Genomic DNA, 25,767 nt, shown 5'->3' on the forward strand with positions numbered 1-25,767 from the left:
CAGATCGCCACGCGCCCCCCCCCAGGACCCGGAGCCCGCCCGCGCCGCCTTGTCCCGCCGGTAAGGTAGGTGGTTTAATTTACGCCGGTGGGACAGGCATTTTAGCGGCGGGACCTCGGCCCATCCGGGCCGGAGAATCGCGGGGGGTGGTCCGCCAACCGGCGCGCCGCGATTCCCGCCCCCGCCGAATCTCCGGTGCTGGAGACTTCGGCAACCGGCGGGGGTGGGATTCACGCCAGGATTCGCCCCTGGTGTCTTAACCTTGTACACGTTTGAAATTGACAGCTTTGTGTCCCAAATGTACTCTTGTAAAACTCAATATACGGTTTGAATAGAGTAAAAAGTGAGACAATATTGAACAAATAAATCTATGAGTATGATTATTTATGAATGATCAGGGTGTTCCAATTACACACTCTGCTCTGTTTTTGGCATCAACTTCTCATTCTCGCTTTGAATCGTCCGGAGTCAAAACCAGCTTGTATGGACAGAGGGAGAAATGTTTACACATTCACTCACCTGAAGACCAGTTCGACCAGCTGGACCCACTATGCCCTTATAGCCACGAGGACCCTGTTGGGAAAGAGAAACCATGGAATGAACCATTGCATATGCTTATCAGATCAATGTTTGCATTTAAGTAGCACATACTCTGAGAGCCGGCAGTTCCTGCTTTGGGACAGCATCCGACTTTGTCCCATACTTAACCCATTCTCAATCGGAGTATCTGTCCCAGGTTTTGTTCAGCCTTGGCCAAGACCTCTCCAGGACTTGGCCCACACATGAATGTTACAGATGCCTGGTCAGCTCTCAACAATGGCTAAGATACTGAACCTGGCACGTAACGTTTTTTAAGTTTTAGGACTGTGCAGAAAGATCGATTCATTCCAGGAGTGATTATATAAGAAATAGGGCTTCGTTATTTTATAAACAAACTTTATTAAAGAAAAGAAAGCAATATTTAAACTTTTACTTCACAGGTCTAACACAAACAGATTACATGCAGTTTCTTAACCTTAACACTGGTTCCCATCAAACAACACTTGCATGAAAATACAGCTCTCGTTCCACTTACACATACAGACAAAGGCAACATTTGCATTTAGGAAGCAATCTTTCTTCTGTTGGGGACATTCGTTCCGAACCGTCTTCCAAAACCTTCTCTCTGTGTTTTTTTCATGACCTCTTCGGTGGCTGCTTACATCCTTTCTCTTCTAATTGATTCTTTCTAAGCTCCTCCCAGCTCTTCAAACAAAGGTCCTTCTCTGGAATGTCCCGACTGGAACTTATCAACTGTAACTGGGCTGTTTGATCACCCATTCCTCTTTATACAGAAAACCAGAGATATGCCATTCATAGAATCATCATAGAATTTACAGTGCAGAAGGAGGCCATTCGGCCCATCGAGTCTGCACCGGCTCTTGGAAAGAGCACCCTACCCAAGGTCCACACTTCCACCATATCCCCATAACCCAGTAACCCCACCCAACACTAAGGGCAATTTTGGGCACTTAGGGCAATTTAGCATGGCCAATCCACCTAACCTGCACGTCTTTGGACTGTGGGAGGAAACCGGAGCACCCGGAGGAAACCCACGCACATTCGGGGAGAACGTGCAGACTCCGCACAGACAGTGACCCAAGCCGTGAATCGATTCATATGCACCAAACCTTCCATTGATGAACAAATGGGTAATCAGCCTCTATAATAGGCTAATGGATGGTCATGTGGGAATGTCCCAAAAGACTATGGATCACGGGGGAATTACCTTATACATTATCTAACGAATTTAAGTCTGAATGGGACCATGTGATTCAGCCAGGTGTGATGTATCCCTTTGAGTCCGCCGCTCGCAGTCTTTTTAATCCCTATATTGCCCGCGATACCACGGACCCCATTTCTGGACCCAAGTTCCTAATATCGCCCACATCTTGACATGACCATGATCTTCACTCATTTATGGACTAAGAGCAGCCTAGTATTGTGATGTTACTTTTACGTCATGGAATGAACATCGACCAAAGTGCTAAAACTCCTTTGCATCTTATTGTGAAATAGCGGCATCAGGGCGAGAGTTTCCTGGGCTGTGTTGAGCACTTGATTGAAGGAAATCCACCATTCATATCCCACACTTCAAACCACATACTCAAGAGATATATTTCAAAAATTGCTTACTCTTTCGCCTTTTGTTCCCATCATTCCAGGGTATCCTCGAAGACCCTGAGGGCCCTGTAGGTTCAAAAAAGAGCAATAAATAAATTCTGATGCAAAGCCAATGGAGCTCCAACATCATAGGCTGTGCACCAATTCTTTTGTATCCAGCCTGGATTCCCAGGCCCTAAATCCTGAGAGCGTGTTACACTGCTGAAAATGCATTGGAGCAGAACTCCTATGCACCCTCCCTCCAGGTTCAAAATTCAGTGCCAAACCCCAGGGATGGGTCACTTGTACAGCCTGGACCACAGAATCACAGAATTTACAGTGCAGAGGGGGACCATTCAGTCCATCGGGTCTGCGCCGGCCCTTGGAAAGAGCACCCTACTTAAGCCCACACCTCCACCCTATCCCTGCAACCCAGTAACCCCATCTATCCTTTTTTGGACACCAAGGTCAATTTAGCAGCGCCAATCCACCTAACCTGCACATCTTTGGACTGTGGGAGGAAACCAGAGCACCCGGAGGAAACCCACGCAGACACGGGGAGAACGTGCAGACTCCGCACAGACAGTGTATCTGGCTATCAGGCAGTCACTTACTCACCTTCCATCTGGCCCACCAGGCTGACCTATCCAAGAATCTAGCTGGGCCCAGCAAGCCAAAGGAAATAAAGGGAGCCATGCAGTCCCATGGCAAGGTAATGGATCCCTTCTGGGATTGATACCTCAGTTTAGGAAAAAAATTGATCTTTTTAGAAAACTTTGAAGGGAAAACTCTTAAGCTCTCAGCTGGTTTGAGTTCTCAAGAGATCTGTTGCAGATGTGGAGGGCAGAATTACTGGGGTGATTAGGAACTACACTCCCCATACACCGCTGCCCCCCTCCCCCTCCACCGCCCCGCCCCCGGCAACTATTCCCCAGCATCTTGTAATTCTACACTGACTAGAAGCTTATCTAGCTCCTGTTGAAGAATTAATCACCATGGTGTGAGTCGATTCTGCCAGACTAGTGTGTTCCATAGAACATAGAAAATACAGCACAGAACAGGCCCTTCGGCCCACGATGTTGTGCCGAACCGTTGTCCTAGATTAATCATAGAGTATCACTGAATTTACAGTGCAGAAGGAGGCCATTCGGCCCCCTGAGTCTGCACCGGCTCTTGGAAAGAGCACCCTACCCAAACTCAACACCTCCACCCAACACCAAGGGCAATTTTGGACACTAAGGGCAATTTATCATGGCCAATCCACCTACCCTGCACATCTTTGGACTGTGGGAGGAAACCGGAGCACCCGGAGGAAACCCACGCAGACACGGGGAGGACGTGCAGACTCCGCACAGACAGTGACCCAAGCCGGAATCGAACCTGGGACCCTGGAGCTGTGAAGCAATTGTGCTATCCACAATGCTACCGTGCTGCCCTTAAGAACAAATAAATCTACACTATATCATTTTACCGTAATCCATGTACCTATCCAATAGCTGCTTGAAGGTCCCTAATGTTTCCGACTCAACTACTTCCACAGGCAGTGCATTCCATGCCCCCACTACTCTCTGGGTAAAGAACCTACCTCTGATATCCCTCCTATATCTTTCACCTTAAATTTATGTCCCCTTGTAATGGTTTGTTCCACCCGGGGAAAAAGTCTCTGACTGTCTCCTCTATCTATTCCCCTGATCATCTTATAAACCTCTATCAAGTCGCCCCTCATCCTTCTCCGTTCTAATGAGAAAAGGCCTAGCACCCTCAACCTTTCCTCGTAAGACCTACTCTCCATTCCAGGTAACATCCTGGTAAATCTTCTTTGCACCTTTTCCAAAGCTTCCACATCCTTCCTAAAATGAGGTGACCAGAACTGTACACAGTACTCCAAATGTGGCCTTACCAAAGTTTTGTACAGCTGCATCATCACCTCACGGCTCTTAAATTCAATCCCTCTGTTAATGAACGCGAGCACACCATAGGCCTTCTTCACAGCTCTATCCACTTGAGTGGCAACTTTCAAAGATGTATGAACATAGACCCCAAGATCTCTCTGCTCCTCCACATTGTCAAGAACTCTACCGTTAACCCTGTATTCCGCATTCATATTTGTCCTTCCAAAATGGACAACCTCACACTTTTCAGGGTTAAACTCCATCTGCCACTTCTCAGCCCAGCTCTGCATCCTATCTATGTCTCTTTGCAGCCGACAACAGCCCTCCTTACTATCCACAACTCCACCAATCTTCGTATCGTCTGCAAATTTACTGACCCGCCCTTCAACTCCCTCATCCAAGTCATTAATGAAAATCACAAACAGCAGAGGACCCAGAACTGATCCCTGCGGTACGCCACTGGTAACTGGGATCCAGGCTGAATATTTGCCATCCACCACCACTCTCTGACTTCTATCGGTTAGCCAGTTCGTTATCCAACTGGCCAAAATTCCCACTATCCCATGCCTCCTTACTTTCTGTAGAAGCCTACCATGGGGAACCTTATCAAATACCTTACTAAAATCCATGTACACTACATCCACTGCTTTACCTTCATCCACATGCTTGGTCACCTCCTCAAAGAATTCAATAAGATTTGTAAGGCAAGACCTACCCCTCACAAATCCGTGCTGACTATCCCTAATCAAGCAGTGTCTTTCCAGATGCTCAGAAATCCTATCCTTCAGTACCATTTCCATTACTTTGCCTACCACCGAAGTAAGACTAACTGGCCTGTAATTCCCAGGGTTATCCCGAGTCCCTTTTATGAACAGAGGCACGACATTCGCCACTCTCCAATCCCCTGGTACCACCCCTGTTGACAGTGAGGACGAAAAGATCATTGCCAACGGCTCTGCAATTTCATCTCATGCTTCCCATAGAATCCTTGGATATATCCCGTCAGGCCCGGGGGACTTGTCTATCCTCAAGTTTTTCAAAATGCCCAACACATCTTCCTTCCTAACAAGTATTTCCTCGAGCTTACCAGTCTGTTTCACACTGTCCTCTCCAACAATATGGCCCCTCTCATTTGTAAATACAGAAGAAAAGTACTCGTTCAAGACCTCTCCTATCTCTTCAGACTCAATAATACACAATCTCCCGCTACTGTCCTTGATCGGACCTACCCTCGCTCTAGTCATTCTCATATTTCTCACATGTGTAAAAGGCCTTGGGGTTTTCCTTGATCCTACCTGCCAAAGATTGTTCATGCCCTCTCTTAGCTCTCCTAATCCCTTTCTTCAGTTCCCTCCTGGCTATCTTGTATCCCTCCAATGCCCTGTCTGAACCTTGTTTCCTCAGCCTTACATAAGTCTCCTTTTTCCTCTTAACAAGACATTCAACCTCTCTTGTCAACCATGGTTCCCTCACTCGACCATCTCTTCCCTGCCTGACAGGGACATACATATCAAGGACACGTAGTACCTGTTCCTTGAACAAGTTCCACATTTCACTTGTGTCCTTCTCTGACAGCCTATGTTCCCAACTTATGCACTTCAATTCTTGTCTGACAACATCGTATTTACCCTTCCCCCAATTGTAAACCTTGCCCTGTTGCACGCACCTATCCATCTCCATTACTAAAGTGAAAGTCACAGAATTGTGGTCACTATCTCCAAAATGCTCCCCCACTAACAAATCTATCACTTGCCCTGGTTCATTACCAAGTACTAAATCCAATATTGCCCCTCCTCTGGTCGGACAATCTATATACTGTGTTAGAAAAGCTTCCTGGACACACTGCACAAACACCACCCCATCCAAACTATTTGATCTAAGGAGTTTCCACTCAATATTTGGGAAGTTAAAGTCACCCATGACTACTACCCTGTGACTTCTGCACCTTTCCAAAATCTGTTTCCCAATCTGTTTCTCCACATCTCTGCTACTATTGGGGGGCCTATAGAAAACTCCTAACAAGGTGACTGCTCCTTTCCTATTTCTGACTTCAGCCCATACTACCTCATTAGGGTGATACTCCTCGAACTGCCTTTCTGCAGCTGTTATACTATCTCTAATTAACAATGCCACCCCCCCACCTCTTTTACCACCCTCCCTAATCTTATTGAAACATCTATAACCAGGGACCTCCAACAACCATTTCTGCCCCTCTTCTATCCAAGTTTCTGTGATGGCCACCACATCGTAGTCCCAAGTACCGATCCATGCCTTAAGTTCACCCACCTTATTCCTGATGCTTCTTGCGTTGAAGTATACACACTTCAACGCATCGCCGTGCCTGCAAGTACTCTCCTTTGTCAGTGTTCCCTTCCCCACTGCCTCATTACACGCTTTGGCGTCCTGAATATCGGCTACCTTAGTTGCTGGACTACAAATCCGGTTCCCATTCCCCTGCCAAATTAGTTTAAACCCTCCCAAAGAGTACTAGCAAACCTCCCTCCCAGGATATTGGTGCCCCTCTGGTTCAGATGCAACCCGTCCTGCTTGTACAGGTCCCACCTTCCCCAGAATGCGCTCCAATTATCCAAATACCTGAAGCCCTCCCTCCTACACCATTCCTGCAGCCACGTGTTCAACCGCACTCTCTCCCTATTCCTAGCCTCGCTATCACATGGCACCGGCAACAAACCAGAGATGACAACTCTGTCTGTCCTGGCTTTTAACTTCCAACCTAACTCCCTAAACTTGTTTATTACCTCCACACCCGTTTTCCTACCTATGTCGTTGGTACCAATGTGCACTACGACTTCTGGCTGCTCCCCCTCCCCCTTAAGGATCCTGAAGACACGATCCGAGACATCCCTGACCCTGGCACCCGGGAGGCAACATACCTTCCAGGAGTCTCGCTCGCGACCACAGAATCTCCTATCTATTCCCCTAACCATTGAATCTCCTACAACTATTGCTTTTCTATTCTCCCCCCTTCCCTTCTGAGCTCCAGAGCCAGACTCAGTGCCAGAGACCTGGCCGCTAGGGCCTTCCCCCGGTAGGTCATCCCCCCCAACAGCATCCAAAACGGTATACTTGTTTTGAAGGGGAACGGCCACGAGGGATCCCTGCACTGTCTGCCTGTTTGTTTTTTTCCCCCTGACTGTAACCCAGCTATTCTTGTCCTGTACCTTGGGTGTGGTTACCTCCCTGTAACTCTTCTCTATCACCCCCTCTGCCTCCCGGATGATCCGAAGTTCATCCAGCTTCAGCTCCAGTTCCCTAACACGGTCTTTGAGGAGCTGAAGTTGGGTGCACTTCCCGCAGGTATAGTCAGCGGGGACACCGGTGGTATCCCTCACCACCCACATCCTACAGGAGGAGCATGCAACTGGCCTAGCCTCCATCCCCTCTTACCTGACAGAATATAGCTGCCCTGTGGACTAACTAGATCTTCGCCCTCCGACTCTGCTCCCAGTCAGCTACATTTTCTGTAAACTCCTGGCTCTCTTCTCACTCTTTGCGGAAATGTCGGAAACAAAATGAAAGGAGCACCTTACTCCCTCCTCACCTAACTCCCTCGGTCACCAAACTCTTACTATAGCACTCAAATGCACCAAATTCAGCACTCTGTGCTTCCGTATGAAGGAAAACGAGAGCTCTTTCAATCTCTCTGAATTCTGATCTTGTTGATCATTTGCTCAAAGCTTCAGCCTGTATAGGTTTATAACCTCACTTTTAAACATTCCATTGTACTTTAGCCTGGGGCCTCTCTCCCCATCTCTAGTTATATGCAAACCTGGTCCTTACGCTGATGAGCTTATCATGCACAAGCTTTGACCTACTACTCTGTACTATAAACGCACAATGGACTGGTTTAAAAATAAATAAATAAATAACCTTTATTGTCACAAGGAGTAGTTCTCCATCATAGAATCCCTACAATGTAAAACAAGGTCAATCGTCCCATCAAGTCTGCACAAACCCTCCATAAGAGCACCCTGCCTAAGCCCAATCTCTGCCCTATCCCTGTAACCCCGTAACCCCCCATACCTTTGGACTCTAAGGGGCAATTTAGCACAGCCAATCCACTTTATCTGTACATCTTTGTGACTATGGGAGCAGACACGGGGAGAAAGTGCAAACTGCACGCAGCCAATAACCCGAGGTAGGAATTGAACCGAGTCTTTGGCGCTGTGAGGCAGCAGTGCAAGCCACTGTGCTGCCATGGTTCACCTTCCTTCATAGTTCAGAGTCAGATCTGGTCTCCATGATTTCACCACACAAAGACCAGCCTCAGGCCTTACTCTGTACTAATATCCTAGTAGCCATGCATGTAGTCAGTCTTTAAGAGCTCCGCACAGTAAGGACGAGACAGAAATACTTTACTGGTTGGCCTGGAATGCCTTGTTCTCCGGAGATGCCAAATGTGCCTTTAATACCCTGGACAGAAAGAGATAACAAAATGTTAAGTTTGCCATTGATAAACATTTTCACAATGCACAATATAATGTTCAGTCAGACGTGTAATTTCTTGTCTAAAAACCAAATGCCACCAGCCTACCACATCATTCCTGAGGTACCAGACACCAGATTGATTGGATCAATGGTTTACGATGGAAACATAGAGGTTAAGAGCTTCCTAATTGATATGCTGAGAAAAATAAAACATTTCTCAGATAAATAATTCCTACTGAAGTTTGTGTAAAAAAGGTGTGTCCTCCTTCGCTCCACTCCTTTTATCGTTTTTCCCCAGGGTAGAGGGGTCAATTACTAGGGGGCATAGGTTTAAGGTGAGAGGGGCAAGGTTTAGAGTAGATGTACGAGGCAAGTTTTTTACGCAGAGGGTAGTGGGTGCCTGGAACTCGCTACCGGAGGAGGTAGTGGAAGCAGGGACGATAGGGACATTTAAGGGGCATCTTGACAAATATATGAATAGGATGGGAATAGAAGGATACGGACCCAGGAAGTGTAGAAGATTGTAGTTTAGTCGGGCAGTATGGTCGGCGCGGGCTTGGAGGGCCGAAGGGCCTGTTCCTGTGCTGTACATTTCTTTGTTCTTTGTTCTTTGTTCTTTTACACTTTGACTCTAGAGCTAGGGACACTGTATTTCCCGAATCTCACCCGGCTCGAGTCAGGACGTTCGGGAGAGTCAAGAGCTTAACAATTTTAGCGGAGGTAAGTAAGTACGGAGTGGCAATCTGCTGCTGATTGGAACTCCAAGGAAGTTACGGCCACAGTATTTTGTCCAGTAATGCATTTTTATTTAAGGTATACAGTGTTACATCTTATAACATATAGTGAATCATTATATATTTACAGTATTATCACCTGTAACATACAGCATGTTAGATACTATATACAGGGTCTTATACCCAGTGACACATGTTGTGTTATTACACATTATATAGTGTTACACCCAGTAAAATGTAATATTTACAATGTTATTTTAATAAGGACATGGGAGTCTACACTGAGTAAGAATAACTAACATTGGTTTATTTACAGTTACATTATATACAACCCCAGGTAGATTCCTACCAGGTCTCATCTCAGTCGGTGCCTTGCTGGCCAACCTTTTATACAGAGCTGCATGGAGATCACTGCCCCTCAGTAGGGGAGCCCATACTCCACAAGAACCACAGGGAAGAAAATCATGCCCACACTTTAAGTCCCGTGTGGGATATTACAGTTATGTGTTATGGGTCTGGACCAGAACCCCAATCTTGGTTAAGATCCCGGATTAGAACCCAAATATTTGCTTTTGGTAAAACTGTGCCACAGGAGTGATAACACTGATCAGTGAGCAGATTTTATATTAAAAACAAACTTCAATTTGAACACAGAATTAAGCACATTAGCAACAATGAAATAGGTTTATAATTAACAGTTACAACTTCTTAACTTGTTTCCTGAAACCTGCCACTACATTCCAATTAAGCAAACCCATATATTTAAAATACCATTTACGTATTAAATTGATAAACAGGTTTTACTTGCTAATCTTGATGCAGAGTTCTTGGAGAGAGAAACTTGTGTATGGAACCAACAGAAAACCTTCTGCTCAGCTTAAGAGCCCTGGAAACACCTCCTTTGTCCAAACGGACCTGGACCTTCCCATAACTACAGCAGCTGCACTCAAAAAACACAGCATTCTTTTGTCTCCTGTTACAAGATGTGCTTCGATTTGTTTAGCCAGGCTCAAACTGTTACAACTTTACATTAACTCTCTATCTGCAAACAGGTAAAATGGATTGCAATGTCCATTAGCAAAACATTTTCCCTGAAAAAAATCACTTTTACCTCACTTTAAAATCACACTCTAGCAGACATATTGTCCGTAAGCATTTTAACCTAGGTTTTAATAATATTACTGCAAAAATACAAACGATAAAGTATGATACTTTTTTATATTCATCACAACTTCCCACTTAAAAAGAAAATGAACCAGCAATATGAAAAGATGGCTTCATTTTCCAGAGCCTTATCAGCATTAGATGTTCTATTCTTCTCCCATTTCAATGTCATGATAGAGCATCTGCAATTAGATTCTCTCTTCCTGCTGCATGTATGATTTTAAAATTAAATGGTTGTAGCAATAAACTTAAACTTCACCTAAACAGTCTTGCATTCCAATCTTTAAACTTCTCTCAAAACTTTAAGGGATCATGGTCAGTATAAATAATTGTCTCTGATGAATTATTGGAAGCATAAAGGTTAAAATGCTACAACGACAAAACCAAACCAACGTGTCTTTTTTATTGTTGAATATTTCTTTTGATATGTTTCAGTTTCCTTGAAGAATAACTAACAGGCCTTCCTATCCCTTCACCAGTCTCTTGTAGTAATACAGCACCAATGGCCACATCACTCACATCAAAGGACACTTTAAACTGCTTGTCAAAATTTGGTGTCGTCAAAATTGGTGCTGCGGTGAACAGTTTTCAAATGATCAACTCAGCCCATCGGGGGCAGAGCATCACAGGAGGGCCTTCCGATGATGCTCCAACAGCGTTGCAACAGCGCGCGGCACGATTCCGCCACTTCCGTGGGGGCAGAGCATGGCTGACTGGCGTCAAACCGGCAGCAGCCCCGATTTGGGCGTTGGAGCCCATTCTCTGCCCAATCGCCGATTACAATATTGGCGTCAGGCAACAGAGAATCCCGCCCATAGTCTCTAATGCTGACTCACCAACTTCTCTTTGATCAACTTAAGTAGTCCTTTTACCTCATGATCAAAAATCAATTTGAGTGGACTGAATTTAGTTGATTAGCTACATCCCTAATTGAAAATATATAAATGGTATTCCTTTTTCCTAATCCTCTGGACACGGTCTTTAAAGTTTGGTGCCAGCTTTGTAACGCTCCATGTACTTCTGGATGATACATGGTTGACCTAAATTATTTTATCTCTAAGCCATCCATAACTTCCCTGAATAACTTCAAAATAAAATTGGATCCTTGATCTCATTGGATTTCTTTTGGTAATCCATATCTGCTTGAAAAAAATTAGTTATGCCTCTACAATACTCATAATGGAATGGCCTCTGTAAATCTAGTGGACACATGCATTATCCATAGAATCCATAGAGTCCCTACAGTGCTGAATGGAGCCATTCGACCCATCTAGACTGCACCGATGATCCTACCTAGGCCCACTATCCCGTCCAATTCCGATAACCCTACCTAATCTGCACATCTTTGGACTGTGGGAGGAAACTGGAGTACCCAGAGGAAACCCACACAGATACAGGGAGAATGTGTAAACTCTACACAGTCACTCAAGGCCAGAATTGAAACCAGGTCCCTGGTGCTGTGAGGCAGAAGTGCTAACCACTGTGCTACTGTGTCACTGTCAACAAATACTAATTCTGACTTTCATCTTAGGAAGGGGTCCCTCGTAATCACTGAAACGGTTCACGCCGCTCCAGCTGCCGATCCCGGCGCGAACCGGGCGCCGCGGGATCCGCGCATGCGCAGTGGCGCCGGCACCAACTCATGCATGCACTGTGCCCTTCTTCAACGCGCCGGTCCTGACGCAACATGGCGCAGGGGCAGGGGCCGGCGCGGAAGAAAAGAGGCCGGTGATCCATAGATGATTTATGGACATATGTTTTAAGGAAGTTGGCCTGTGCCTTTAATTCAACCAAAAGGTTGTGCTGTTTTAGACTACATCAGTGATGACTTGGATTGAATGATGTGGCTGGTGGCCAATGAATGGACTCAGGAGGTTGTGCCCTGCCCGATAACAGGTGGTGATTGGTCATGTTCCCAATGAAATGGTTCAGAGATCTAATAGCCTTCAGTTTCACGTTCAGAAAAGCTCTCTCTTCCCACTCTGCTACCTCCATAAATAACCAGTGAATTCTGTCCATAAGGCAACTGTGAGGGCTTATTCTCCCTCTCGCAAGACTGGATGTCAATCTCTCAAGACTGCAAAGACGTGTAATCAAACCCCAAACTGAAAGCAAAGTTTGATGTGGGACAGTGTCTCAAGAAAGAAACAGACCTGAATGTGAACCTTCGAGTTGAAGGCCCAGTTTGATAGGGACTAAAGTGATTCCCAGGAAGCTTGCTGCTTGTAAGTAGTGTACTGAGTGAATGACTCTGCCAAGAAGACCCTCAACAGCTGTAAACCAGAGGCTTTGATCAAACAGAATGCTGGGAGGAAAGCCTACTGCAATGGATTCATCATCTGAAGCAAGGACCATTTGTCCTTAATCCTTATTATTGACCCCTTTCCACCCCTCTGCATTTGTCTGTCTTGTGTGAGTGGCTAGAGGGTGGGACAGTTAAAAGGAGATCATAGGTTAGCTTGCTTGATATCCTGCCTGCTTTAATATCCTGCATATTTCATCTTTATTTCTGTTATAAATAAACAGTAAATGTGTTTCAACTTACAAACCTGGTGACTGTAATTACTGGCACACAAGGGCCAAAGATTTAGGGAATTTTTATAATAATTATTGGTTAGTTTACTTGTGTTGTGACTCCGGGTCACTTGGGGCTGGAATTGATTGTGCACTTTCCCAGGGTGGTGCAACACGTGCGTTAATTGTTTAGCCAGGCTCAAGCTGTTACAACATTACATTAGCTCTCCATCTGCACACAGGTGAAATAGCTTTTAATATCTATTAACAAAACACTTCCCCTGTAAAAATCACTGATTACCTTACTTTTAATCACAGCTCTAGCAGATACACTGGGCTGGATTCTTCGTTTTGGAGACTAAGTCCCCATACCAAAGTGAAAAGTAAGGTAATCAGGAAAACTGGCATAAAACGGCCCCCAATTCCCCGTTTTGCTGGGGCTAGCAGGGAGGCAGCATAGAGCTCGTAGCTCTAGCTGCCGATACGGCCCTCGGCACTTCCGGTTCCGAGGCCGTGCATGTGCACGGCGGCAGCCTGCAGCGGCCGTGCCGTGCTCCATGGACCATTAAAGTAGTGCCTCCCTTCGGCCGCTTGCGTGCCCCGGACCGCCCGCCCACAGTTCCACCAGCCCCGAATGAAGCCCCCCCCACCCACGGATCGGCCCTCCCCCAACTGTGGCAGCCATGGATTGAGTCCGCAGCCGCCATGCTGAGTTCACGAACGGTGTGAGCACATGCAACCCACGCCGTCGGGAACTCGGGCGGTTGGGGACGGAGCATCACAGGGCGGGCCTTAGACAAGGGCCCAAGGCCATGAATAATCAATATGGCGTACTTTCGGGGGTGCAGAATCAGAAAACCGCCGCCACTCCCAATATGGGCGTCAAAACGGATTCTCCGCCCCGTCGCCGAACGCGATTTTGCCATCGGGGAGTGGAGAATCCAGCCCACTGTCTGTGAGTATTTTAACCCAATTAAACCTGCCTCCACCACACTTCCAGGCCGTGCATTCCAGACCCAAACCACTCATTAAAAAAGCCTTTTCTCACAACACATTTGCTTCTTTTGTAAATCTCTGTGTTTTTCTATCTCTCTCTGTCTCTCTCTCTCTCTCTTTCTATATCCCTCTCTCTGTCCTCCTATCTCTCTAAATCCCCTCATCTTTCTCTGTCCCTGTCCATCTTTCTGTCTCTCCCTCTCTGTCTGTCTATCTCCGTATCGATCTGTCTCCCTTTTTCTTTCAGTTTAACTTTGTTTCAAATCTGATTCCAATCTACCCTATTTTCTTCAGTTGTGTTCACCCTGTTTCTTCATCTATCCTAATGTATCTCAAAGGGGAAAGACCATTGGACCAATGATTCACTGAGCTCTGAGATGTCCCATTGCCATCATTACCAGCTCATGCTTCCAGAAGTTCCGGACCGAAATTTATGATCAGAGGTGAAGAGAAAGAATCCAATTCACTGCGCTGAACACGTGATGCCCCACTCCAACAATTTCTGAACCATTCTTTTTCTGATGTAAACTCACAAACTCTATTACATACTCGTTAGTCTCACTCACACTGTAACTCACTTTCCTGAGTGCTGCTTTTGTGACAGACAAACGCTAATATACTCATACCAAATTCCCCTTTATGGCATTGTTCTGGAGCTACTAGTTCAGTTAAAGTAATAATCTTAAACCATATGTTGCAACAGCGAGGAAAAATATTTAATAAGACGGTGCTAGTGTTTGTGTCATGTCACCAGAAACACCACGTGGCTATGTTCAGGAATAGTCTGTAACATACTCACAGGAGGTCCCTGTCTGCCGGAATCTCCAATATATCCCGGTTTACCCTTGTGTCCCTGTAAATGTAAACGATCAGTTAATCATTGTTCATTTAACTTCTACTGAAACAGTAACCCCAACACCATCAAACAGGCTGAGATGATCACTTGTCCACTGTAAAAACCTCCTTTTGGGGCTGTTTAGAATTTGACTATTTTGTTAAGCTGTGTAAAACTACTTACATCTTATGAACAAACACGCATGTATCAAAAAAGCCTTACTTTGAGTCCCTGAAGTCCTTGTGGACCTTTTAGTCCCGGAGGGCATGAGGTTGGGCACTGGAATAAGACACAAAGATTTTAGAGGTATAGTCAGTCATGGAGTGAATTTTAGAGACAGTGCTTCATTCTCACAATTTCAATAACTCTGGACTTGTCCTCTGTTTGCCCAAAATGTTTGGTAAACATGGAGGTGAATTCAGAGGCCTCGGCCTACAACCAGATTAGATTGTTTAGCTGTCCCATGCTTGCCTGAAGGTAGTGAACATTGTTGAGCATCGGATCTACTACTCCTGACCACTTGTCCCATTCTCCATGACCAAGACTGGACAGTGAGAATTCTGGCTAACTTCTCAACTCAAGGGCACAACAGGGAGCTCTGACCCTGCCTAACTCAGGGCACTGAAAACTAACTGTAGAGCCCATTGCTGTCCCAGGCTGAGATCATCTGCCATAGTAGTGACCTGAGACTGAACCTGACAGTGCAACACAGCACAGAGGGAACCTAACAAAGTACCAAATTTGTAGAATGACACCACACGAGGAGGCCATTCGGTCCTTCATGCCTCTGCTGTCTCTTTGAAACAGCTGTCCACTGCTTTCATTTTTAAACATATCTTCAATTCCAGTTACTATTGAATTTGCTTCCATTGCAGCTTTCAGATGACGCTTTCCAGATCATTAAGAAAGTTCTTCTAATTTGCCCTCTGCCGCTTTTGCCAATGTCTTTCAAACATAAACACAGGGCGCTATTCTCCACCCCCCACGCCGGGTGGGAGAATCGCCGGGACGCCGCATGAATCGCGCCACGCCGCCCCGACCCCCGCACGCGATTCTCCCACCCCTCGGAAACCAGCAGTGCGCGATTCGCACCGGGCCGCTCGGAGAACCGGCGAGCGGTGATTCTCCGGCCCGGATGGGCCGAGCGGCCGCTACGACACGACAGGTTCCCGCTGGCGCCGCCCACCCCTGGTCGCTGCCGGCGGGAACTCTGCAGGAACGCTGGGGGGGTGGCCTGTGGGGGAGGGAGGGGAGCTCCTTCACCGGGGTAGCCTCCGATGGGGTCTGGCCCGCGATCGGGGCCCACCGATCGGTGGGCCGGCCTCTCCCCCCCCCCCCCCCCCCCCCCCCCCCGCCCCCCCGGGCCTACCTCCTTCCACGCGCGGTCCAGAACACCGGCACCATGTCGGTGAGGGGCTGGCGTGTGTAAGACGTTCCCCGCGCATGCGCAGGATGGTGCGGCCCATTTGGCGGCGTGAATCGCTCCAGCACCGTGCTGGCCCCCTATGGGGGCCAGAATAGGTCGTGCCCGGGCCCTGTTCGCGCCATCGTGAAACCCAACGGCGTTCACGACGGCGCGAACACTTGGCCTCCATATCGGAGAATCGCCCCCATAGACTCCATTCTTTTCACCTGTCCTCCCTCCTTATCCAGTTACACATCAGTGTGCTCATGGTGTTTACTGGTCGTGGACAAGTTCTGACCAGTTCCCCAGTGAACCAGTCCAAATTTCTTTCATAACTCAAGCCGGTCAGTAGAGCACAGGGGATCAGCCAAAACTGCAGATTTCCGACCCCAACAGAATCCGCTAATGAGGCCCAGATAATCTGTCAATGCTGGGGGCTGAGTACAAAGCCCAGGGCTGAGAAAGCTGAAGCTGACGCATTGCCACTTGATTCAGGCTCTTGCTATGGCTGTGAGAACAGGAGCAAGTCGTTTCCTGGCCCAAACTTGACCCTTGGCCAAAGAACAAATGACCCAAAGGTTGTTATGCCTTGCCCCTTCAAACACAAATCATCCCTAACTTCCAATACAATGGGGTGACAGCACAAGACACAAGGATACCTGGCCAATAACTGAATGGGAATTTAAGCTGGGAACAAGCTATCCAATCACCCCTGCAGATCACTGCAACTCCTCCCCGATGGAAGTCCCAGGGCAACAAAAGATGTGAAGAACTACCAATCGACTGACCTTTCAGAAAATAAATAGGTATTCAGGGGGCAAAGGTAGAAAAGTCAGCTCCTAAATGTAACTCACTGCTTCGTGTAAGGCTTTATGCATTCCAGCTCTGTGGTGACAGAGCTACAATACAAAGCTAACACATTACATTTCCAGAGAATAAGGTCATGGAGATTTTCACCAGGCTGGCTGATTGGTTACATCAACATGAAAGTTACAACCCTTAATCAGACCATCCTGCCGCCATCGGCCTTTACCCTCCACCTGAACAACTGGTCACATCTACCCATTTGCTTACCAAACCCTTCACCCCTTCATTTTTCATCAGCCTATCCAATCCCATTTTGAATGTTCACCGAGATCAGGATTCTCCGGTTCCCCAGCCATGTGTTTCTCGATGGCGTGCCATTCGCTTGCGGCGGGATTGTCTGCTCCCGCCACTTGTCAATGGGAATTCCCATTGAAGCCACTCCACACTGCCGGAAAACCCACGAGTCAGTGTACGCTGTAGGCGGGAAAAGAGAATCCCAACGACCGGAGAATTCCTGGTGTTTAAGAGTGAAGCAGAAACTAAATGAATTGCACAGTCACCCAGCTCTCTGTGTTCAGAGGTCTCTCCTGTTCTCTTTTTTAAATCTCTTATAGAATAGGCCATAGAATTTACAGTGCAGAAGGAGGCCATTCAGGCCATGAAGTCTGCACCGGCCCTTACAAAGAGCACCCTACTCAAGCGCACGTATCTACCCTATCCCCGTAACCCAGTAACCCCCACTTAACCTTTTTGGACACTAAGGGCAATATAGCATGTCCAATCCACCTAACCCACACATCTTTGGACTGTGGGAGGTAAGTGGAGCACCCGGAGGAAACCCATGCAGGCACGGGAGAACGTGCAGACTCCACACAGACAGTGACCCAAGCCGGAGATCGAACCTGGGACCCTGGAGCTGTGAAGCAACTGTGCTAACCACTGTGCTACCATGCTTCCCTACATTTGTTGTTGTTGACCCCACAACTAATAGAATGAGGCTGTTCCTATTTACTTTGTTTCATTCCTTCAGAACTTCAAACACTTTGACTGTGTTAGCTCTAGAAACTTCCAATTTGTGAGAAAACTGCATAATTTTTCAATTCTTTCTTCAGAATTGTGTTCTCTCATCACAGGCCGTATCCCAGTGAATCTGGGCTGTAACTTTATGAATTTAATATCCCAACAACTTCATGAGCCCGATTTGTCTACATTTTTGTGCACAGTCTTTGACAACACAAACGCAGCTGTGAATAATACAACAGCTGAACACTGAATGAGTTATTCTTACCAGGAGATCTGCACTTCCTTCAGCACCATGGAGGTTACCAGGCAATCCCTGTACAAAGCACACAGTAATCAGCATCAATTCACTCAGAGGATTGGACTCACATGCTGTCAGGCTGAATGTTTGGTCACTGTTTGGGATTAGGTGTAATTAGATTGTAACCTGTCACTCACCCCCAGGTATTGTTTTTCCAAGTATAAACCATCCAGATCCTTCAATTAGATTCCATCCTGTAAACCATCCTGAAGGATCTTTTATGTTTTCGCCCAAGTTCAATCCCAAGTTATGGCTTATTCTATCTGTGACTCGTCAATAAGCTAAACACCTGAGTATGGATGTTTTTTTCCCCCAAATTTTTTAGAGTACCCAATTAATTTTTTCCAATTAAGGGGCAATTTAGCGAGGCCAATCCACCTACTCTGCACATGTTTGGAATGTGGGGGCGAAACCCACGCAAACACGGGGAGAATGTGCAAACTCCACATGGACAGTCACCCAGAGCTGGGGTCGAACTTGGGACATCGGTGCCATGAGGCAGCAGGGCTAACCCACTACGCCACCGTGCTGCCCTGAGTATGAATGTTTTGTACATATAGTGGGCCTCATGTTAGAAAGTAAACTGCCCTGTTCACAAGATGAAGCATATCTTGTAAAGATATGTTTATAAAGATATGCTTGGTAATACAGAATGATGTACCTGTTGTCCTGGGGGTCCTGGTCGGCCAATAGCTCCAATTCGTCCTGCAGCACCCTTTAAAATAAGTTGTTTAATTAATAGTCGCAGCATCTAGGCCTTAATTGTAAAGAATTATCATCTCGGTGACAATATAAATTGGAAGACAGAAAAATTGTGGTGGGAATAGGTTGGCGGTGGGGGATTAGTGTGGTTGTTGTGGGAGGGTGGGAAAAAGCTGTGCGTAGTGTACAGTTTTTCTTTCATTTATTCACGGAATGTGGAGTTGTTGGCTAGGTCAGCATTTATTGACCATCCCTAAATTGCCCTTGAGAAGACGGTGGTGAGTTGCCTTCTTGAACCGCAGCAGTCTATGTGGTGTAGGTACACCCACTATGCTGTTAGGGAGGGAGTTCCAGGATTTTGATCCAGCGACAGTGAAGGAGCGGCGATATATTTCCAAGTCAGGATGGTGAGTGGTTTGGTCAGTTCTTGCAGTGCATCGAGTAGATGGTACTCATGGCTGCCACTGTGAGTCGGTGGTAGAGGAAGTGAATGTTTATGGAAAGGGTGCCAATCAAGCGGGCCTGCTATGTCCTGGATGGTGTCAAACTTCTTAAGAGTTATTGAAGATGCACTCATTCAAGCAAGGGAAAGAGTATTCCATCGCACTCATGACTTCTAGATTGTGTGGAGGATTTGGGGAGTCAGAAAGTGAGTTACTCGCTGGAGAATTCCCAGTCTATAACCAGCTGTTGTAGCCACAGTATTTATATGACAAGTCCAATTCACTTTCTCGTCAATGCTAACCCTCAGTATAATTTCTTTAAAATTTAGAATACCCAATTCATTTTTTCCAAGTAAGGGGCAATTTAACATGGCCAATTCCCTGCACATCTTTTAGGTTGTGAGGGCGAAACCCACGCAAACACAGGGAGAATGTACAAACTTCACACGGACAGTGACCCAGGGCCGGGATTGAACCTGGGATCTCGATGCCATGAGGCTGGAGTACTAACCATTGCACCACCGTGCTGCCCTCACCCTCAGCATATTGATAGTGGGGGAATTCAGCAATAGTAATGCCAATGAATGTCAAGAAGCTATGGTGACAATCTCTCCTGCAGGAGATGGTCATCGTCTGGCACTTCTGTGGCGAGAATGTAACTTGCCACTTGTCAGCCCAAGCCTGGGTATTGTCCAGGCCTTGCTGCATTTGGACATGGACTGCTTCAGTATCTGAGGAATCACAGATGGTGCTGAACAGTGTGCAGTCGTCAGCGAACATCCCCACTCTGACCTATGACGGAGGGTAACACATTAATGAAGCAGCTGAAGATCACTAGGCATAGGACATTTGTTATTGTAGTTCAGTGCAATGTACTTTTTAGGAATGGAGTCACGTGACATATTTCACATCATTGGCTATTTCATGGGCTTTTGCCCTGAGTTAGCATCATCCCTTGCACAGTACAGAGCTATCCATCAAAGCTCTGTTAATCTTGCATGAAACCCACGTGCATCAGCAATCGATTTCTTTTTTACTGTTAGTCCAAAAATACAAGAGCTTACAAAAAGTAAACTGGCGACGAGGAACGGATCAGAAAAGAAAATATCTTCAGAAAAAAGAGCCACAATTTGTCCGTCAATGTAGAAAAATTGAGATGATTCAATACATCAATTGATCAACAGATTACCAGAAGGTCAGAAGTCGTTGTTAAGGGCTTTGCGGCAAGAATTCAAAGGAAGAGCCGTATCGATTTTACACCGCACTCCAAGGAGTTCAGGCTGCAGAATTCATTGTGTGCAGTACAGTAAGACACAGAGGTCGAGTGGGGGAGAGAACAAAAGATTCCACAGCCTGCGATGCAAATTAAAGCAGTTAAAAATTGGCGCTTCAACTGTATTTAACTAGACCATTAATCTAAGGGAAGTTGGGAGAGCATTCTGATACCATGAAAAATGGCAAGAAATTATGGCGCGGTAGGTTCATTTGATAAGGACGCGGAGAACTGGAAGTCATACTCATAAATAAGACACATTCCATTATTATGTTCGAGCCAATAAGATTTTGGAAGATATTCGGGTCCCAGCATTCTTAAGTACAATTGGAAGCAAAAATTTGTTAAGAAGCTTGGTTCAGTCGAGAAATCTGGGGAGCAGATGTATTCAGAATTAGTTGAACTATTAGAAGACCATTATGCACCAAAGCCGCTAATTATTGTGGAGAGGTTTCAATTTCAACAAAGGAATCATTTAGAAGGGATACTATTGTGCAGTTCATCACAACCCTCAACAGACTTGCAGAGCTTTAAAAATTTGGTGACTCGCTAGACGATACAATTAGAGATCGTTTAGTTTGTGGTTTGCAAAATAAGGCCATTCAGAGAAGATTATTAACAGAATTAAACCCAAGTCTGAAGACTGCATTAGATATTACTGTTTCAATGGAGCTCACAGTTAAGGAGGCTTCTCAGCTCCGAGTGAGCACATGGATCCATAAATTGGCTGAACTATGCTATATGTCCAAAAAATTGAATCTGAACTACTAAGACTTGTGGAAACAGGACTCTTAGAACCCGTCACTGCTAGCAGCTGGGAAATCCGTACTGTGCCTGTTATGAAGCAGGATGGTACATTTCATATCTGCGTAGATTTTAAGACAATACTCAATCTGGTTTTATGCATGGATCAATACCCGCTATCATTGATTGAAGATTTGTTTGCAGGCCTAGCAGGAGGACAGATGTTCAGCAAGGTTGACCTATCGCAGGCTGACCTGCAATTAAATGCGGTAGCTGAATCTCAACACCTGCTCACTATTATCACTCACAAAGACCTATTCCGCTATAAGAGATTATCTTTCGGAATAACGTCAACACCAGCTTTATTTCAGTGATCAATGGACCAGATCCTTAGTGGTTTACCTGGCCACAGTGTTGCCTTGATGATACAGTGATAACTGGCATCAATGAACAAGAACACTTACGGCACTTGGAATTTACACTGAAATGCCTGCAATGCATGGGCTTTGTGGAAAGATAAATGTAATTTCTTTCAGACATCCAGACAATATTTACGACATGTAATTGACAGTGAGGGTCTACACAAAGCACCTAAAAAGATGAAAGCTATTATGGCAACTCAATGACCAATGAATGTCACTCAACTTAAGTTATTCCCAGGGTTAATCAAGTACTATGGAAAATTCATCCAGAATCTGGGAACCCTGGGCTGGATTCTCCGCCAGCGGGATTCTCCGTTTTGCCGGCACCCGGGGGTTTACTGACGGCATGGGGCTGCCCCACAATGGGAAACCCCATTGACCGGCCGGCGTAACGGAGAATCCCACCAGCGGGCCGAGGCTGAAAAGTGGCGAGGTGGGGCGGAGAATCCAGCCCCCTATTGAAACCCTTACATATATTGTTGTGCACAAAAGCATGGCTAGGGACATCTGAATGACAAAAAGTATATCAGTCAGTTGAAGAAATACTGAGAAATCAGAAGTGTTGATACATTTCAGCCCAAAGTTACCATTACAACTTGCCTGTAATGCTTCATCATATGGTATTGGAGCAGTAGTGTCACGTATACTACCTTCAGGGAAAGAAAGACCAAGAGCGCTTGCATATCATGTTAACAAGTGCAGAATCTATTTTATGAGTTGTAGTTTGTAAGGGCTATCTTCTGTAGTAACGAGGACCAGAGAATAAGGACCCGAGAGTAATTGATATTAATTGATAATAAACATCCCAAAGTTTCATTTAAAGGGGTAGGTTATGGCAGGGGAGCTCAAACACTTTGTGTGCTCTTCCTGCTCCATATGGGAATCTGGGAACATTTCCATTACCCAGGACCAGCATGTATCTCCAGCTATGGCTCCTGGAAGCCCAGGTTTTGGAGCAGGGCAGAGAGTATCGTGAATAGCATAGAGAGGTGGTCACACCGCAGGCTCAGACGCCACAGACAGGAAGGGTGGCCACCATGCAGTGCCAGAAAACATGGCAGGTAGTGCAGGAATCTCCTGTGCCATTCCCCTGCAAAACAGATATGCCGCTTTGGATACTACTGGGGGAATGGCCTCGCAGGGGAAAGCAGCAACAGCCAAATTCATTGCACCATGGTTAGCTCTGCTACACAGGAGAGGAGTAACAAGTATGGGAATGCAATAGTTATCGTGAATTCAATTGTAAGGGGAATAAATAGGCATTTCTTTGACCGCAATCAAGACTCCAGGATGGTATGTTGCCTCCCTGGTGCTAGAGTCAAGGATGTCTCGGAATGGTTACAGGACATTCAGCAGGGGGCGAGTGAACAGCCAGTGGTCATGGTACACATCGGTAAACGACATAGGTAAATAACGGGATGATGTCCTAAATGCAGAATATAGGTAGTTAGGAAGAAAGTTGGAAAGTAGGACCTCATGATTACTACCATTGCAGTCTGCTAATCAGAGTAAGAGGAGCAGGGTATATCAGATGAATATGTAGCTGAAGAGATGATGCGAGAGGGAGAGTTTCAGACTCCTGGGACATTGAGACTGTCTCTGAGAGAGGTGGGACCAATACAAACTGGACAGGCAGGACCCGGGCTGGTGTCTGAGGGAGAGTATTTGCTACAGTGTTCGGGCAGGGTATAACTGAAAATGGCAGGGGGATGGGAACCTATGCATGGAGGGGTAACAGGGACAAGAACTAAAGACAGAAAAGGGAATAAGAAAAATGATAGGCAGAGAAACCAAGTGCCAGAATCAAACAGTGCAATAATGAAAAATAAGAGAATGGGGAAAGGAATGCTAAAAAGACAGGCTTGAAGGCTTTGTGCCTTGGTACGCGGAGCATTCACAATAAAGTAGATGAACTAATCATGTAAATACATGTAAACAGGTATGCTATAATTGGGATTACAGAAACATGGTTACAGGGTGACCAGGAATGGGATTGAACATTCAGTGGTGTTCAGTATTTAGAAAGGACAGACAAAAAGGAAAACGGAGTGGAGTAGCGTTGCTGGTTGAAGAGGAAATTAATACAATAGTGAGGAAGGATATTAGCTCCAAAGATGTGGGGCAGGATTCTCCTCCGGCAGGATTCTCTGTTCTGCCGATAGCGTACCCATGCCTACAGGTTTCCGGGCGGCGTGGAGTGGCCACAATGGGAAATCTCATTGGCAGGTGGCGGGAATGGAGAATGCCGCTGCTGGCAAGGGCGCACCCCCGAGGTGCACGCAGCTGGTGGACCGAAGAATGCCGCCCGTGAAATCTGAGAAACACAAGGGGCAAAATCTATAGTGGGGGTTGTATATAGACCCCCAAACTGTAGTCCCATTCAGCCACTGGAATGGGAAGCAAAACTATGTTGACCGCCACACCTAAATACCCTACAGGTGCTGCCTACTACATGAAGCTCCAGAATCACCATCGTGTTAATGTAAGCCTACTTGTGACACTAATAAAGATTATTACAATTATTATTATAAAGGGCAATTAGGGATGGGATGCCCAATCTGTGTGTTGCCAGCAGCACCCATATCACAAGGGTGAATTAAAAAATAATGCCACTCTGTGCACTATAATAATAATAATAATAATAATAATAATCACTTATTGTCACAAGTAGGCTTCAATTAAGTTACTGTGAAAATCCCAGCCGCCACATTCCGGCGCCTGTTCAGGAAGGCCGGTACAGGAATTGAACCCGCGCTGCTGGCCTTGTTCTGCATTACAAGCTAGCTGTTTAGCCCACTGTGCTACACCAGCCCCTGTTGTATATAATTGTACGCAGGTGGTATTTGCTTGTGCTTCTGCGAATAAGAATAGACTGAAACTATGGTTACTGGATTTGGTGGTGTAGCTCAATATCTCAGTAAATAAATGTCTTTAAAAGTGTGTAAACATTGGCTCCAGTTTTATCTTTCACCTGGCTTTCTGGAATATAACACATCGTACAATACAGAATAAGAAGTACATTACTCATTCTAAAAACGAGTAGGAATAATTTGACTTTTCAATTAATTATTGGGTTAGAAAATTAATGAAAGCTGAACAATATTTTTTAATTAGTTATCACTTACTTTAGCTCCAGGACGTCCAATTTCTCCAGGAAGACCAATCAAACCAGGAGGACCCTTTAAGCAATTACACAAAGTTACACAATTATTATAAATAAATCGCATTCAACCACTCCTGGTTGGACCTGATATCTATATAAGCATACCTTTGGACAGGAATATTGGTAAGAGATCAGGAGGGAGTTTGAACGATGTTTTCATTATGACACAGGACTATGTGGAGACAATGTTGCTTTAGTAATGTCCCTGGGCTAGTACTCCAGAGACCCAGGCTAGTGATGTGGGACACAAAATCAAAATACACCACAGCAGCGAGTGGAATGTAAATTCAATTAATAAAATCTGGAATTGTAAATAGTCTCTGTAATGGTGGCCATTAAACTATCATTGACTGTTGTAAAATCCCATCTAGTTCACTAATTTTCTAAATAGGGAAGGAAATCTGCCGTCCTTACCTGGTCTGGCCACATGTGACTCCAGACCCACAGTAATGTGAATATAGAACATAGAACATAGAAAAATACAGCACAGAACAGGCCCTTTGGCCCACGATGTTGTGCCGAACCTTTGTCCTAGATTAATCATAGATTATCATTGAATTTACAGTGCAGAAGGAGGCCATTCGGTCCATTGAGTCTGCACCGGCTCTTGGAAAGAGCACACTACCCAAGGTCAACACCTCCACCCAACACTTTGGGCAATTTTGGACACTAAGGGCAATTTAGCATGGCCAATCCACCGAACCTGCACATCTTTGGACTGTGGGAGGAAACCAGAGCACCCGGAGGAAACCCACGCACAC

General features: G+C 45.9%; 1 protein-coding gene across 2 annotated transcripts in view; it reads right to left on the bottom strand.

The window, feature by feature from the left end:
* col9a2 (procollagen, type IX, alpha 2) overlaps positions 1 to 25,767 on the bottom strand; it is a 255,307-nt gene that overhangs the window by 119,039 nt on the left and 110,501 nt on the right. For both annotated transcript variants that reach the window (XM_072502259.1, XM_072502256.1), the window contains 8 exons: positions 24,969 to 25,022; positions 18,921 to 18,974; positions 18,227 to 18,274; positions 14,949 to 15,005; positions 14,691 to 14,744; positions 8,415 to 8,468; positions 2,176 to 2,229; positions 520 to 573 (listed from right to left, as the gene is read on the bottom strand). In XM_072502259.1, the coding sequence (XP_072358360.1) occupies positions 520 to 573; positions 2,176 to 2,229; positions 8,415 to 8,468; positions 14,691 to 14,744; positions 14,949 to 15,005; positions 18,227 to 18,274; positions 18,921 to 18,974; positions 24,969 to 25,022 (429 nt within the window). The remainder of the gene's footprint in view (positions 1 to 519; positions 574 to 2,175; positions 2,230 to 8,414; positions 8,469 to 14,690; positions 14,745 to 14,948; positions 15,006 to 18,226; positions 18,275 to 18,920; positions 18,975 to 24,968; positions 25,023 to 25,767) is intronic.

The sequence above is a fragment of the Scyliorhinus torazame genome, chromosome 1 (genome assembly GCF_047496885.1).
Source record: "Scyliorhinus torazame isolate Kashiwa2021f chromosome 1, sScyTor2.1, whole genome shotgun sequence".
NCBI lineage: Eukaryota > Metazoa > Chordata > Chondrichthyes > Carcharhiniformes > Scyliorhinidae > Scyliorhinus > Scyliorhinus torazame.